Below are 17,032 nucleotides of genomic sequence, written 5' to 3'. Positions count from 1 at the left end.
AACAAAACTCTAGATCACCTTTTCAAAATGTTCTAAGTTGCTAGAGTTGCCAAAGTGCTTTAGATAGATTCCTGAATAGAAATAGTCTCTTAAATGGGCTTGAGATGTAAACAGATCTGCTTTTCATTTTCAGAGCAATGTTGTGTTGTTGCTGGATACAAATAATGGTGCCCTTCGCCGACTTTTACTGGATGCTCAGGAGCCTCCTAGGAGAACATCTTGGTGGGGCAGCAAGGAAGAGATGGTAAGGAATACACCTGCCTCTATTATACTTTTTTTAAAAAAAAAAATCAAAGCTCAGTATTGGAAAAACTGCCCCAGGATACTTTATCTTTCTGTTTTTACAGCCCAGGCACTTAATTGTTTACTTTTATGTACATTTAAATGCTTTACACATGAAATAGCATTGTTATGGAATAGTGAAAACATAAATAAAACATAAGTAAGTTCTATTGCCTGATGATATGTACCTTTAAAAATCCCACTGTGGAGCTAGAACTGGGAATAACGGACATTTTGTTACAAGGGATTATGTCCAAAATAATGAACTCAGTTATGACGCAGCTATACGACTTGGGACCAGGCAGACTAGATAGCATTTTCAGAGGTAATGTATGCTGTGGATTATTCTAAATAAATGAAAATGTAGTATACTTTCAGGGGAGTCAGGGAGACTCACTGGGACAAATCTAATAAACACTAATTGCTTTACGACATATTTTTATACAGAACAGCTACAAAATGTGCCGAGAGTTTTCACACAAAAACTGGCTGGTGTTCTACAAGGAAGCAGGGTGAGAGTAAATTATATCCTTGTATTATATTGATTTATAACAGATCTCCTTGTGTACATCCCTATCTGATTATTCTTTTATTGACTTCAAATTCTACAGAAACAGCCTTATTGTACTGGATGTGTTAGAGGGTCAAACTCATACCATCTCACTTCCAATCAATCTGAAATCTGTTTTCCTGGCGGCTGAAGACCGGTGGCTCTTGGTGGAAAAGGAAACAAATCGGTTAGTTATTCCTAGTTTTCTTGATGCCGGTATTTCTTGTTTGTGTCTGGTTTATATTCAGGAGTTTCACTCCTGGTCTCAGAGTTGTGTTTCCAGTTTGTGAGACTGGCTCAGACTTGAACAGTTGGTGTTTAAGATGCAGATTTGCTCTGGTGGAAGCGCAGGTAGGCTTATGAACAGGATTTGCCTGCCTAAATTCATGCCTCTGAAAATCTAGACTAGCTTTCATTGTATGCATCCTAATACTGTTTTTACTGAAGTGGTGTTGATCTTAAGAAAAGAGAATGTTGGTGGACCTAGCTTTAGAAATACAGCCACCTCATCCAGCCTTAGTGCCTGCTTGCTGCCCGCCTAAGACCTGACTTTCATGATGACGTGAAAGAAATATTACTGTGCTGTCTTACTGGGGAGGGACTCTTTGCCAGGAGGTGTAATGATAGGACAAGGGGAAACGGTTTTAAATTGGAAGAAAAAGGATTCAGATTAGATCTCAGGAAGAAATTCTTTACTGTGAGGGTGGTGAGACACTGGAACAGGTTGCCCAGGGAAGTTGTGGATGCCCCATCCCTGGAAGTGTTCAAGGCCAGGCTGGATGGGGCCTTGAGCAACCTGGTCTAGTGGGAGGTGTCCCTGCCCATGGCAGGGGGGTTGGAACTCAATGATCTTTGAGGTCCCTTCCAACCCAAACCATTCTATGATTCTATGATTTTTATAAATACACAACAAATAAAAGTGTGTAAATAGTTACCAGAAGACAAATCTGCCACTTGCTGACTTGCCCTTTCTATCTCAGAGAAGTTTGGTAAATCATATTTAGTTTTAGCAGAAGGCGTTGATAACCTTGTTTATATAAACGTAGGATGTTTTTGCTGTCTCAGAAGATAAAAGTCCTTGTTTAGAGATACAAGCTTAATCAGGAATTATTATAAAAGTGTATCCTTTACAGGAAATTTCTTTTAACCAAGCGTGCCCATATGGAAGCTGAAGACAGTGAGGTTTGCCAGCTGTATGCAGTGAGTGAAGAGCCAGCTGACATGGGATTTGGCTTAACAACAGGTATTGAATGCAAGCTTGGCTTGTTGGTTTTTTCAAGTCATTTCTGTGTTTGCAGCTGCACAAACAAGGCTCTTTTACTTTAAAGGTCTGGGTAACCTTCTCTCTGATTCTCTTTTTGTCCTCACTTTATCATGTTTGGTTAATAATAACTTTTCGCAAAGCATGGCAAATTCCATGCTTAAACTTCAGATTGTTTGAATAAAGCATCTTCTGTTTCATTGTAACCTTTAAGACCCTCAGTCATGGACTTTCAGAAAATGTACGAGCGTACAGAATGGGAAAGGGAAAAAGATGACTAGGCAGGAATTAGAACATAGGAATAGAAGGGGCCAAATATATTGGTAAATATTTGATACAGACCAATAGTCTATACACTATTGCAGGTTTGTTAGGCACACTCAGATGAGCCAGAAGACGGTGCCCAACGTATTAAAGTACAAAAGACCTACTGTCAGAACAAAACAGAAATGACAGTTTCTAAAGTTCTGCAGGTAGGGTTCAGGAGGCTATTGAGGCCATCACACCTGTGTTAAAAGACAGGGGGAATTTGGTCAGTAAAATTCCCAGATGGTGCTAGGCATTGAGCCATGTCTTCTCCAGAGGGAATTTGGTCAGTAAAATTCCCAGATGGTGCTAGGCATTGAGCCATGTCTTCTCTACAGAAGTTGGCAGAAATCTCCAATGGTCATCGTTCTGCCTGTTAAGATCTGCCTGTCTTAAGACCTGATGTTATTTTCTACCCTCAGTATTTGATCATGGTGCACAAAATCTTCAGTCTACCTGGTTTAGTAACACTGGAAGTACCTGTGAGCCCCACCTAACAGGTTATCGGCTTTGGACTATCTCTGGTGTGTCTAAGAGAGACAGAGGGGAAAAAACAGAGACACCACTCCATATCTGTTAAAGAGGGACAAATTTCCATCCTTGTCCTTATGGCTAGCATAACCATGAAGAATGAGATTAACACAGTGTAAACATGATACAAGCAGATGTTATTGACAAATAACAAATACAGCTTATTTTACACAAACAGCAACAAATTGGATACCAAAGACTCTAACCGCAGCTTAAATATCTAGGATCCTTTTTATCTCTTGTACAGTTTACTCTATCAACTTATCAAGCTCCATCAGAGCACAGTAGTTTCCTTCCTCTTATTACCTTATTTAGAAACCATTATAGAGTATCATTCCTCAGATGGGTAGAAACGTTATTTTAATTTCCAGTCCCGAAGTATTTGTGGACAGTTTATTGCTGCATGCTTTTTGTGCTATTTTTATCCTTTGTTATCTTATTTCTTCTCTTCCAATCTAAAAAGTTATCACATGCCATCTCCACTTTTTTTCCAAATCATCCAGCAAACCCTGAATGTAACATCTTCGGCCTGTTCTCATTCTTTGAGGCAGAACCTGTGGCAGGAGAACTAGGAAAAGGTAGACCAGTGTGGGTTTGCCACTGTCCCAAAATCAGTAGCCCATTCATCCTTTGAGGGAGGAAAGATTTTCTCCCGCTGCCTGGTAAACGAGATAGTCTGCCCATTGAAGGGGGAACGGTGGTGGATGCTGCAGAGCTAAAGACAGTGGGTTCTGACTGTGTTGGTAATTTGAGGCAAGGTAAAGGGCTGTTACAGTTGCACAGAGTAATATTTGGCTTTCTCTAGCTTAAAGGAAAAGAAAACTAGACCATTATTTACCAGAAAGGTGTTACAAGTAACATTATTTAAATTGCCAAGACGGCAAGAGAGCTACCAAGAAATGTCACGTTGACACTTACCTGTGCAAACCTGCATTTTGCCTTTTTGTGCATTTGCATTATAACAATCTTCAATGAGGTCACACGCTGTTCTACTCCATAGGCTTCCTGCCTCATTTGCACAGTTAGAGGGCAAAATTAAGTGGTATAAGCGACTGCAAAGCGAGTATTTCCTGATTTTAAGTACTTAGCTTCACAAAAAATAACATTATTTCCTGACTTCTTTTCTGTGTTATAGTATAGCATAATCAAATCTTCTGCTTTTTAGTAATTTTATGCTCAAAGTAATAGCAACAATCGGTGCTCAGCGCTCTTACGGTTAATATTGTTTCCTATTGCACATCTGGGTTTAATGACTTTCGTTTAATTTCCCTGTTTAGCGTCAGAGCTGTGTGTGCCGCATGCGGTGTCGAGTGACCAGCTATCTTCAGAAAACCTCAGCGCAGCTGTGGGACAAAAGATCAGCTCCCCCAACAGGATTTTCTCCGACGAACATAATTACGCTACTATTGTTATTGGTTTCCCAGACCTCTTGGTAAATACTCAGCGTTATTATACAATGAAGTCATATGATCTCACATGTTCTGGAACCAGTTAAGCACCTGTTTACCAAATGATAGGCAAAAAAAAGAAGGCAATGACAGTAAATGACAAGTTCACGTGGTGTGCACCATTTGGTAGGGTAGTCTGATCTAGAGGGTTTTCAGTGGAGTTTGAAATAATAAGAAATCGGACAAGGTAATGTCTAGCACAGACAAAATTCATTGTAGGTGAGTTCTGAACAGTGCTGGCAAGAGGAATATTTGCTAAATCATCTGTTTTTATAGATTTTTAATTAAATATAAACATGAGAAAAAGGGTATCAGTAGCATTTTGAACTGTTGAGTGTGAACTTTTTTGGTCCATGTGCAGCAGCTAGCAAGAGTTTAGATTTAAGAAAAAGAAAAAAGATCCTGGAAATGGTAACAAAACTACAGGCCCTTCACTATTTAATAATATAGTTAAGTGTAAATAGTGCATGTAATTGTGCGCACTCCTGTGACACAATTAGAAACGGACCAGAGAGGAAAGTGAAACTTACCAGCTTAATGACTAAGGCTGTTGCGAGGAGTGGAGGTAAACACAGGGAAAATAAAAGCAGTATTTTTAATTCTTTGGATTCATTTATATTTACTACCTAGTGATACCTGAAAAGGGTGGTGCTTATGGAATAAATAATTCTATGTGATGTTTGCTTAATAAGTTGGGGCAGATTGGGAAATTTAACTGTTAGCAGACATGAATTTTGGGAAAACCAAAATGAATGAAGAAAATACAAAATACAAAATGGTTCAAAAATTTGTTTTGGTCAATAAGAGATTCCCCACCTTTGCAATTAGCTTTTGAGTTTTACTTAATTTGTATTTATAATACTCAATTGGTTGTACTAGTTTTTTGTATTATTTATAATAGATGTGAGTTTATTGCTGGAAAAAGGAGGTGATCTAGAGGAGGGAGGTCTGCATGTGCTACACGCTTCAATACCAACACTGATGATGAAGCATTTTGCTCTCCTTGATTTAGACTGAGACCTTGTACGTAGTTTTAAATTACCTTAACCTTTCCTTGTACGTAGTTTTAAATGGCCATGTGAATGTCAAAGAGGGAGTGCTAAAGGTGAATGTGAGGGAGGTGGGACAAGACTTCAGTGTTTAGTGTTTATGGTATAGGCATTCAGCAGGAACAAGGTACTTAAGCTCTTATTTGTAGTAGCAATGCTCAGCTGACCAAACATAGAGGACTTCTTCAAGATGAGATGATTTATCAACTTTTTTTTCATGTTGATTCAACTTCAGATCTTCAGAGAGTCTCAATTCCTAAACCTTGTGTGGGCGGTCTGCTGTTTTTGACACCTGTAGGAGTTTTTAATGACAGAATAATCCAGGTCTTTTCCTTGTCATATGGTGACATGAGAGCAAACCACAGTAACTACGTTTGATTTGAAATTAGATAAGAAGTGGAACTCATCAAGAAACATTTGTTCTTAGGCTCAATAATAGTAACGTTTTGTTCAGTAGACTCCTTCTCTCTTGCAGTCTCCTAGTGAAGTGTACAGCTGGAAAAGAAACTCCTCTCTGAGTCACAAACGTGCTTCTCCTTCTGATCCATTTTATTATGGAGCCCAGAGGAAAACAGGAGCTGCAAAACAAACCAATTGTGCAACTTTATTGGCTTCTAATCAAATAGTCAGAATTTTAGCACCTGGAGATGTGCCTTTGAAAGACATTTACCCAAAAGGTAAGAGGTTCATATACTTGTGCTGCAACAACTGTGCACACTTGTTTTTGTTTTCTAAACTGCAATCGCTCATGAATTTTTCCAAAATTTTTTTAAAGAATCATAAAGCAAGGATTTGAGGAATGAGTTAGTTGCACTCATGTTTAAAATTAATTTGGGTTTTATTAACATGCTGAATTATACTTCTGAGGAATTCACAGCCTACCTACACTGTGAACATCCCACCTACAGGAATATGATCATTGCAGTTCAGCAGGCGGCCTTCACCAGTGCTTCCAACCTCTGCTCAGTGCCACACAGACATGCAGTGATGAGACAAACCTGTTGTCTCTGTCTCCAGCAGGGCCAATAGGAGAGGTTATTTCAAGAATGCATGTGAGTCTTGCCACTTCTGTATCTTTTCCTTCATGCTTTCTCAACATTTGCGGTTGTTTTGCTAGGGATGTGGCAGGGGACATCCATGCATCAGCCTTGAAGTCTCCTTTTATGGACCTTTTATGCACAAGTTTGTCTGGTCCCTCTTTGAACTTGTGTGTCTCCACAGCAAGCTCACAAGTTCACTACTCTCCGTGATCAACTGATCTCCTGCCAGCTTTATCAAGTGCCTCTCATTCTAGCGTCGCAGGGGTGGGTGAATAACAGTTCTGCATTCACCCTGGCCATCACCTTCTTGACTTTGTAACTTCAGTCACATTTGCCTTCTCTCCGAACAGAAGAGACCCAGGCTTTTTAGTTCTCTCGTCCAAGAGAGTGTTGCATGACCAGCGTTCACGTGCAGCAAAACCATCCTCTGTTTGTACACTAATAGAGCAGACCTTCAGACTTTTTTGTGCTACCATGCCATGCTTTCTGTGATCATTGTATCTTTAGCTTCTTCAGCCAATAACTAAAAACAATACCAATTAATGCTAAATAACAGCCTTTGTGAGTTTTGCACTAATTACCTCTAGAAATCTCGGAGGAAAGATCACTATCAAAAGGAAAAACTGAAAAAATATGTGTATATGATAGAATGGCATATTTTTTAAATTCAGCACAAGAAGCCATTCTTGATTCGTTCTGTATATGAACTCTCTGTCCCAGAATAAGTGCTTTATTCCACATCAACTCCCTTTGGCAAAATAAATGATCTAATGTGTCTGCCCTCATTTAACACAGATTAACTTCCCTGTGTAGAGAAATCCTTTTATTTATTACTAAAAGGATAAAACATTTACTTGACTAAAGACACAAGGTCAAGGATGTAAACAGGGTAGAAAACTAAAGTTGCCTATATTTGTAAAGAAAAGTTTAGCTTTTTAAAAGATTAAACGTTATAAAGCACAGTTAGAGTTAGCATCACGGTCTTGGAACTAAGTATACCAATTCAGGCTGTAATCTTCTCATATTTATAAACTGCTGAAGTATCAGCCTGGGTCATTTTTTTTAGGCCTTCAAGGTAAGAGAAAAAATCTGAGCCTGAAGGGCACGGTATAAAAATTCGAAAGGTAAATCTTTTGAGCTTTTGTTAAAATTAGTTTATTAATTTGGGGGAGAGGGAGGGATACTTTGCTTCCAAATGGCACCTGAATTTGAGATCTTGAAGGTTATTTCTAAGAGTCTTTTAAGTTGCTGTGGTATGTAACACTTCAAAACCAGGGAACATTCTTCATGAATCGTGAATACCAGAGAGTAAATTATCGGAGAACTGGCTTCTGTCTGACTGAGCAATTTAACGTATATCTGTTGTTATAGCTGAACAAGACAGCTTTTTTTTTTCCCCCTCAACTGTGGTGAAATATATTCATGAATAGTGATTGATAGCTTTACATTTACAGAAAGTTTTATGAGGTATATGGTCATTTAAGCTGAACGATTTAAGACCTTCTTGAAGATCATTATCATTGATTTTTCTTTTCTAAATGATGTTTTAATTTATGAATTACCAAAATTGATCTTATCTGGGTCATGTTTAATATGACCTTACTGATACAATTAAATTGGACCCGAGGAGGACTCTAGGTTGTCTATTCCATAGCCTTTTTCAGGACTTCAGACATTTCCATTTATCAGTTAATGGTCAATTTTTCTAGTGGAGGAAGAGCTATAAGTGGAGTCCTACAGAGACCTGAGCTACTCAGTGTGGTTGTGGAAATAAATGGAAAAATGAACGAACAGTGAGCTGACAATGTTTGCTGATGATCCCGGATATTATTCATGGTAGAAAGGATTCTCCATGAGGGATTACAGAAGGACTGCAATGCTGACTGCAGTAGAAATGCCAGATGAAATTCAGTATAGATAAATATCATGTACCTGAAGGAAGGAAGAGAAGGAAGAGTCCTAATTCTGCGTCTAAAATTATGGGACTGATCAGTACATCTCAAGAGCATGATTTTGGTGTTATGATAGATAATTTAATTAAAATATCAGTTCAAAGCTCAGTAGCAGTCAAAAAAAAAGCAAATGTTAAGAATTACCAGGGAAGACACAGAGGAAAAAAAAAACAGAGAACATCTTTGTGCTGTTGTGTAAATCCAAAACACCATCTAGTTTTGATCCTCTGTCTCAAGGTGGGAGAAGGCTGACGTGGGATAAGTTCAGAAAAGGGCGATAACGGTGAGCAAGAATACATCAGCCAAATCTCCTGCATGTGGAGACAAGATCAGGAAAAAGGGATATAGTGGAATTCTATAAGAACACGTATGGCATGGAGATGTGAAAAAAGCAACAACCAGAATTAGGGGGCAGCTAACGAAACTAGTTGGAACTTCATCAAAACAAACAAAAAGAGGTGGTTCTTCACAGGGCAGGGAACCAACCTGTGAAACCGCTTCCCAAAGGATGTTGTGAATGCTGAAACATGGGATCCAAAGGAAAGCAAAAACTCATGGAAAGTTACTAAATAAAAGCATAGACACCATGTTGAGCTTAAGAAGCCCCTATATCAGAACTGGTTGGTGACTTGAGGAAAATACCATGTGTGCTTGTCTGGTTCTTACTCTTTTCAAGCATCTAACTACAGTTGGAGACAGACTACTAGATTAGAGGGACCTAGTATTGCCATTGTTGTGGCATGAATCCAAAATCTTTCCAAGTGAAAATGGGGAAGAGAGAAGAAAAGAGACATGCATTCATGTACTCGCTTGGAAGGTCAGATTATAAGGTACTAGTCCTTGCTGTGCCCATTTGAGATCCAGTATTTGCAGACCTCTCTGCTGGGATATTGTTTCTCCTGGAGTTTACCTCTCAGTCTCACTAATTGACAGAATATTTAATTTAATGCACATTTAACTGCTACCAGTGTCTGCTGAAGAGTCTTGGTCCCTTGGAGATTCTGTGTTGCTTATTCCTGATGGTGCTGCATAATTCATGGGGGCCTTTGGACCTTTGGCGATTCATCTGTGCTGTTGTTTCTGCACTGGAAAGCTGCGGTTACTTACCTACGAAAGGCTTCTTTTCTAAGTCTTTGTATCTTTTCCTGGGAGATGGTATAGCGAAGCAAAGGTATAAAATTGAGTATGTGGCAGTCCCTTGAAGTTCTTGCACTAATTCTTATGTTGCCTTTGAGAAGTTGTTTTATGTTCTTGCTTCGGTTTGCATATCTGTCAGGTTTCCTTTCTCATCTTCTTGGACAACTGGTCAGTTCTGGCACACAGCCTTCCATTTCTATTAATAATTCAAAGTACTCAGCCAAAGTCTAGTGTACTCCAATATGTATTACCGAAACCGTTCCAGGAACAACAAGCAAAGAAATAATTTCCTTTATGTTTTATTGGAACTGTAAACCAGGATAATAGTTATGTTTGAGAAGAAACAGCAATAATTTCCCCAAAGACTGCTGAATAGATGTATGGCCACAAAATATAAACTCAGACAAAAGATCATGGCAGAATCTAGCAAATAAGTATTAATGTTTATTCTAAAAACAAAGCTATGGAAATGAGGGCTACTTGAGAGCAAATATTTACTTGGATTCTCAGCACTTTCCATATATGAATATAAAATAACAGTCTGTTACTGAGTGTGTATCCGTGTTAGTGTGGCAGTAACTGGAACGACATGTATAATACACACAGTTACGGGAAGAACCTCAACGCATCATCTGGTCCAGCTATTTATATTAGGACAGGATGACACATGTTTAGACTGTTCTCAACTGATGTTTGTCGAACAATTGGCCTGTTGCAATGCTTCTTCTCTCCGTGTATAAGAAAGGCTTTTCCTAATATCCAGCTTTTTTTGCTGTAAGCAAAACTGAATACTTCATGTCACTTCCACTCAGTTAGGATAATATTGCTCTCTTTATAAGAATCTTCTCAATATTATGGGACATTTTTATTTTTTTTTAAAAAGTCTCTTTTTAGAAAAAAAAAAGTTAATTCCTTACATTTCACAGAATCATAGGATCATAGAATGCTTAGAGTTGGAAGGGACCATAAAGATCATCGAGTTCCAACCCCCCTGCCATGGGCAGGGACATCTCCCACTAGACCAGGTTGCTCAAAGCCTCATCCAGCCTGGCCTTGAACACTTCCAGGGATGGGGCATCCATGAATTTTTCCTTATAGCCCATCTGTTCTGATGTCTTTGTCACACCCAGGACTCTCTCACGTGCCTATGTTCTCCTTAAAGTTGGATGTCTAGAGCTGTGCATAGCTATTCTTCTCCATCGGGGTTCAGCAAAAGAGGAACAAACTGCACTTATTTAGATCTGATGTTCATCTTTCACCATAAGATTGTTGACTGCCGTTCAGGCGCCTGGCCAGTTTTTCCTATGTTGCATTTAAGCATTTGATTACCTTTCCTGCAGCTTCCTACCCTGCAGTCCTTTTCCTTTTAATAATTTAATTTGGTTAAATATGTGTTCTCGTTCTATTTATTAACTTAATTTTTAATTCTTATCCCACAATTCTACCCTTTCCAATTCAGTATCAGCTCTATGTTCTAGATCTTCATCAGAATTTTTAATGTGTCTTATTCTCTGTTACTACCTAAAAAGAGAGAGCACATTTTAAAACAGTAACAAAATGTAGGCTCTGTAACAAAAGGTGCTCTGTGGCCCACAAACCTGCGTTTTTCCAGACTTTTTTTCCTATTCCTATTTTTATGAAGATGAGTAAAGTCAACAGATGTGCTACTGGAGATATGCCTACCATAGAAAGGTAGATACAGTAGATATGCATAAAGGGCTGCTGTGGGTTATTCTTTATACTCATTTGAATGTTAGATCCACTTAGACCACTGATTGTACTGGTCTTTTCTGTGTGTGCTGTATGCAAGCATCAACGCTTCTGCAGGTAACATCAGGCTCTCCTTCGTTTCAAGGAGGTGTTTCAGTAGGAAACATAGTCTTGGTATTAGCTGTATTCATTAAGCTTCTATAAACAGAATATTAAATGCCTGATAGTTTAGGGCATTTACTGTGGACTTACAAAAGCTTTGCATACTGAGAATCTACCTGCAAAAAGAGTGGTTCAATTAAGACAATGACATTTTGGTTAATATTATTGAGAAATTTGCAAGTGGGAATCATAAGCACAATGTTTTGAAGTATTCCTCAGTATGCTTTTAAAGCCAGATATGCAGCAGACATCATCAGTGGCAGATAAAAGCAGTGAGTTAGGGATTGCATTAATGCCTGATCAGTGCTTTTGTGAGTGGGGCTATATTTGTGTGTAATTTTGACATTCGCTATACAAATGTATTGTTCTTTTATAATTGTGCCTGTCTGCTCACTCACTATCATAGTAGTAAAACAATTCAGTATTTGCAAGGTATACTCCTGTGTTGAATGTGAAAGCTTATCATTTTCTGACGGGTACTGTATAATGAAATGTTTAAATTTAATCTACTAAATGCAAATGCAATAACCAGTTAATCATGCAGCAGGAAAATAACATGTTTGTTTATTTTCAGATGTCACTCCTCCACCAGCGGCTGGATACTTGGAAGTAACAGATCTTAACTCAAAGAAAATCAAATACATTGCTATTCCTAGGTAACTGATTTTATTGATTAAAGTAGCTTCTGTCTTACATGAAGAGTGAAGAGAATTTAGTGTGTATTATTACTTCAGGATAAGCAAATATTTCTTCTAATGTGGAAAGTAAGAATCATTCACACTTAGTGTGTAAAATTCTGCAACTGTTGTAGCATATTTTTTGTCAACATTTTTTATCTGTTTGCTAGGTGATACCAATGAAAATGTAGCAATTAATTAGTAAATATGCAAGAGAGCTTTATCTTCTCAATTTCACTCCCTTTGCTCTTTCCCTTTTCCCTTTCTTCATCCACTTAATCCTCCATTGTCTTTCATTTTGTTTTGCTATCTTTATTTTCTTCTCCTATTTCTCTGTCTTTAGGGTATAACAAAGAGAGGCAGATCTAGATGTACGAAACCAGGAATCAAGTTTTGGTCCAATATAAATTTTGCCTTGAAAATAACTTCAGCTTCTCTATGTTTTGGTTCTCCCTTTGGAAAATATGCATTCCCCCACAATTATCTTGCACGATACACAAGTATCTGGTGTGTTAGAGCATATATTTTTGCAAATATTTTATGATATAAACATATATTTTGGTTACAAATTGTCATGTTCCACTGCAATAGTAATAAAGGATTATTTAAAAGGATATTTATTGTAGTACTAGTGCAAGTTGCCAAGTCATTATGCATGTCATTAACCATACTGAAAAAATGCAAAGAATTTTTCCTACTTTATCTAAATTTCCCTTCGTATTACGGAGCTATTAGGCCCTCTGTTTCAGTAGTAATTTTTTGCCTGCAAGTTGACTGCTTAAAGCAGTGCTGAGATCCTCTGTGCACAAAGCAGTGCCATTTTTAAATGAGTGCTTAAATCTTCATTTTTTATTAAAGCACTAGAGAAAAGTGTTGCATTAAGCTGATGGAAAGATTTTCCTCAGTGCCCAGGTCATGTTCTCTCCTATTTCTTTTGTAGTTTTGTATTTTTCTATAACACATTTTAAAATTTTTCACAGTTTTTTATAAAGACAGATTTTCTTCAGCTAGGTGAGACACAGCAGTGGATTAGGCAACACTTTCCCTTTCAAACTGGTTTTATGTACTGCTTTTTATACTGACAAATATCTTTTGATCACATCCACTTTCAGTAGGTGGAATGTTTCAGATAAAGCAGTGGGTCTGCAGGTCTTAGTTACAGTCTGTCACGGAGTGAGGATGTAATTTCATTTAATTGCCGCCTTAAATACAGAAATACTCATCCTCTTTTTGATTGCAGCTTCAAGAAAAATCACGTTAATTCCTGTTTTTCAGATCGCAATCTCTCTCTCCTTACACATCTTGGCTCTCTAAGATCTCGGATGCCGATGCCTTGTTGACACCCCTGGGGAGAGTAGGTTTGGTTACGGTGGACATGGGAGGTGGTGTGAGGCTTTGGGAGACCGGGCTGGACAGCCTCCAGCGGTCCCTGCAGGAATGGAGGAACATGATCGGCCAAGAAGATGGTCGTCCTGTGCAGGTAGGACTTCACAAAGATGATGATGCAAAATGAATTTTCAGCTGGGTGAGGGCTCAAGCCCTGTTGAAAACCTCCGTGAAGCAGAAATGTGCCTGCGAGAAAAGCTGAATAGGCATCTTCACTGAAAGAAAAGACACAATAGCTTAATTAGAAGGCTTATTTGTGACCCCTGTAATTATGGTTACTGACAATCTCTTTGTCTTGCAGTGTTTGTATTTTTGCCAAATTCCAGTACATTTAAATGCAAATTAATTCTTTATCTCCCACTGATTTTAAACTGCAACCTTCAAAATGTAGGATAATAGAATTAATTTTTAAGGAAAGCATATACTTTCCCAAAGTTCAAGTACTTGTAAAAAACTATTGTGTGTTTGTACTTTAGAAAAGAAACATGAAGCCTAGGTGGAAGATGCCTTGAGTTCACAGTAGAGCCTTTGGCTAATTTTGAAAATTGTCCCAGCTGAGCAGATGTACAAGAATCTCCATACAGCCATGGTCTCTTGTGGAATGTTTAGGTAGATGCTGAAAATATACAGCATATACATGTGTGCTGTGTGTCCATGTATGTATGTATATACAAGTGTTCATGTATTGGCTAATATATATAATTACATTGCAACACAGAGGGAAAATTCAGGACTATTCAGTCACATCTTTAATTTCTGTTAGTCATAGGAGAAGGTATCACTTTACTTTGAGGAACAAATGTGCTTTAGGGGAACTTCTCTATGTTTTACAAGAAAGATTCCGTCTCTATCTAAAATTGCAATCATTTCTCTGTCATTAATTTCTGCAACCACTTTCACAGTACGTTAGAATGGAAAAACAGAATGAGTCTTTTCTAAATTGGATCTATTTTTTACAAAGTGTCAGCTATCTGAAGTGTGAATGAGATCTATTAGGCTGAAAACATAGCTCTTCTTTCACTTTCTTTTCGCTGCTGTGAGCTCCCTTTCTACAGGATGTTCCACAGTTACAGAAACTTGGGCAAGAACTGATGTCTTCTTGTTACCGGACCCTCAGCAAATGCTTTTCATAAAAGTAACGAGAAAAGGAAGCTGTTGCCCAGTAGCATGTTTGTATGGTCGCTTTTTGCTTTACCAGTGCCATTTTTATTACAAATGCAGTAGCACTAGCACCATCTTATGGTCAGATACAGTCGGTTTACACCAGCCCAATTTCATGATCAAGTTACCTATTAGAAATCAAAAGAGCCAGGAGAGTTAGAGTTTTACTTGTTCTAATCTTTTTTTTTTTTTCTGATAACTTTTAATTTTATTCAACAGTATTACTATACCTTCAATCTTAGTCAACTAAATATTAGAGAATACTGGCTTGGAAAGTACACATTATCAGAATATTTTAAGTCATTTAACTAGTAATGTCAAGTAACCATTTAAAAAAAAAAAAAAAGCTAAGAAGTCAAAAAGCAATTTTCAAGTTCTGTTGCAGAATTTCTCTCTCCTGACAGTCTGCTTCTCTAATTAGTGGGCACATTACAGGGTAAAATCTTAGAGTATCTGTCTTCTTTCTGTCTATCAATGAAGGGTGTAAAGCTCAAGTCAGTGGTTTGTCAGAGCTCAAAAAGGCATACTGTTTAATTTGAGCTAAAGGGCTGAAACAAATCCTCCTGTGTGATCTTCAGACTTGCATCATTATCACTAACTTCTTTTTCTCTGCTTTACACACTTTGCTTTAAATGGAAAGATATCGAGACCTAAGAAGCTTTGTTTACCAGAGCACTATGGAGCAATAAGCAATAAATTAAATCTTTATTTTATTATATGTACATCTCCAACAAGATAATAAATATGTAGTTGCTGTGTAAACTCTATACTTTACTATTTGGAGATAATGGACTTCACTTTTCCTACTTAACTCAATTTTTCGATGGACCTAGACATAAAAGCAGTACTTTATTAAGCCATTCATTTCTGGAAATGGAAGGATCCAGTTAGCTTGAAAACATATTCCTGTAGATTCCCTGTGTAAGGTAAGCATAGCAAGAACTCCAGTGTTTCCTGTTCTAGAGAATTACTAGCTGCAGCTATTTCCTGATACCTGTTTTTACAGAATTGGAGATATTTTGCAACCACGTGTTTGTTCTGGTGCATGAAAATCACCTTGTTTTGTACAAAGTTTCATGCTTATGCTCATGTTAAGTATCTTGGAGTCTAATGGGGCATCTCTAATTCTTGAACTAAACCCACCGTTCCTGGTCATCTTGTGGCAGAAACTCACTTAAGAAACTTGTCAGTGTTCCATGTATCACTGGAATTCATTCCCCACCCACCCCCAGTTTACCCTACTCTGATAGCTGCCATTAATGCATCCCTCAACGCTGCCACAGGATTAGCAAAGCTTATTAGCCCTTCTTGGTGATGTTCTTAGACCAACACAAGAACTCTCTAGGTAGTTGGGAACCACTGTTCTGCAAAAACACAGAGAATCTCTCTGAAGCTTCCTGACCTTTGAGAGAAAAAGGAATTAGAGACCTTTCAATATATATATAGGTTCAAAGAAGTGGAAACAACTATTCAACTAGGCTTTGCTCATAATTATTGGTACTATCTTCTAGGGCTGCATTTTGGCTTTCACAAACACATTAGATCTCAGAAACAGGCTGTATGTACATAAGCAATGAAACGGAGGAAAACAAACAGCTGTTCCACTTATAATCAGTAATTAGGCTCCCTTGATATAATGTCGTGGCAGTCTTCAAAACAGTCAACATTTGTTTTGCATTGTTGATATGCTCAGCAGTGTTCAAACTGCTGAAGTCTTGAGGCTACAAAAGTAGTTTCTGAAAATATGGATTATGTTTACGTAAGTTTGCATTTGTATAGGCAGATTGGGAATTTTTTTCATTTATTAAAGTTTTAAACTCAAGATACGACTACAGTATTCTGAAATTATTAAATTGGAGTGCCTACAAGACAATATCAACACAAAATGCTGGATTTTCTAAACAAATGAACTCTATTTGAAACCCCAAAATTGTTGAGCTTTTTTACTCTTTGGTGTTTCTGAAAACAAGGTCACTTCTTTATCAAATATCTGAAACGAATTTGAAAGACTATTTATTTTTAAAATTTTGCCCCTAAAAGTTTCATGGCAATAGGCTGACATTGATAATGTGTTACTTTTTTGCGTCAAAGGGCTGTTGGTAGAGATCAAATAGGAAAAACTCTGATTACATTCTGATACAGTCGAGCTGTTGTTTTTCAGTAAGTGTTGTTTACTGCAGAAAATGACAGAGGTGGGTTTTGGGGTCCCTGGGGCTGCTATGCACTGTGAGACTTCCATTTGTGTAAATGTATGTTATATATAACATATATTATGTATAATATATATATTTTTATATATAGTTATTATATATTGCATGTAATATATAATAATATATAATGTATTATATAATTTATAATAATATGTCATATATAATATGTA

At 37.6% G+C, this 17,032-nt stretch overlaps 1 protein-coding gene across 1 annotated transcript in view; it reads left to right on the top strand.

Annotated features, from left to right (window-relative positions):
- VWA8 (von Willebrand factor A domain containing 8) overlaps nt 1-17,032 on the top strand; it is a 197,883-nt gene that overhangs the window by 134,998 nt on the left and 45,853 nt on the right. The window contains exons 30-37 of the mRNA XM_014966088.1: nt 134-244; nt 730-794; nt 894-1,019; nt 1,966-2,075; nt 4,208-4,362; nt 5,903-6,104; nt 12,003-12,084; nt 13,381-13,585. Of these exons, the coding sequence (XP_014821574.1) occupies nt 134-244; nt 730-794; nt 894-1,019; nt 1,966-2,075; nt 4,208-4,362; nt 5,903-6,104; nt 12,003-12,084; nt 13,381-13,585 (1,056 nt within the window). The remainder of the gene's footprint in view (nt 1-133; nt 245-729; nt 795-893; nt 1,020-1,965; nt 2,076-4,207; nt 4,363-5,902; nt 6,105-12,002; nt 12,085-13,380; nt 13,586-17,032) is intronic.

Source organism: Calidris pugnax, unplaced genomic scaffold (assembly GCF_001431845.1).
Source record: "Calidris pugnax isolate Ruff unplaced genomic scaffold, ASM143184v1 scaffold20, whole genome shotgun sequence".
NCBI lineage: Eukaryota > Metazoa > Chordata > Aves > Charadriiformes > Scolopacidae > Calidris > Calidris pugnax.
This window is presented reverse-complemented; position numbering and strand designations above follow the sequence as displayed.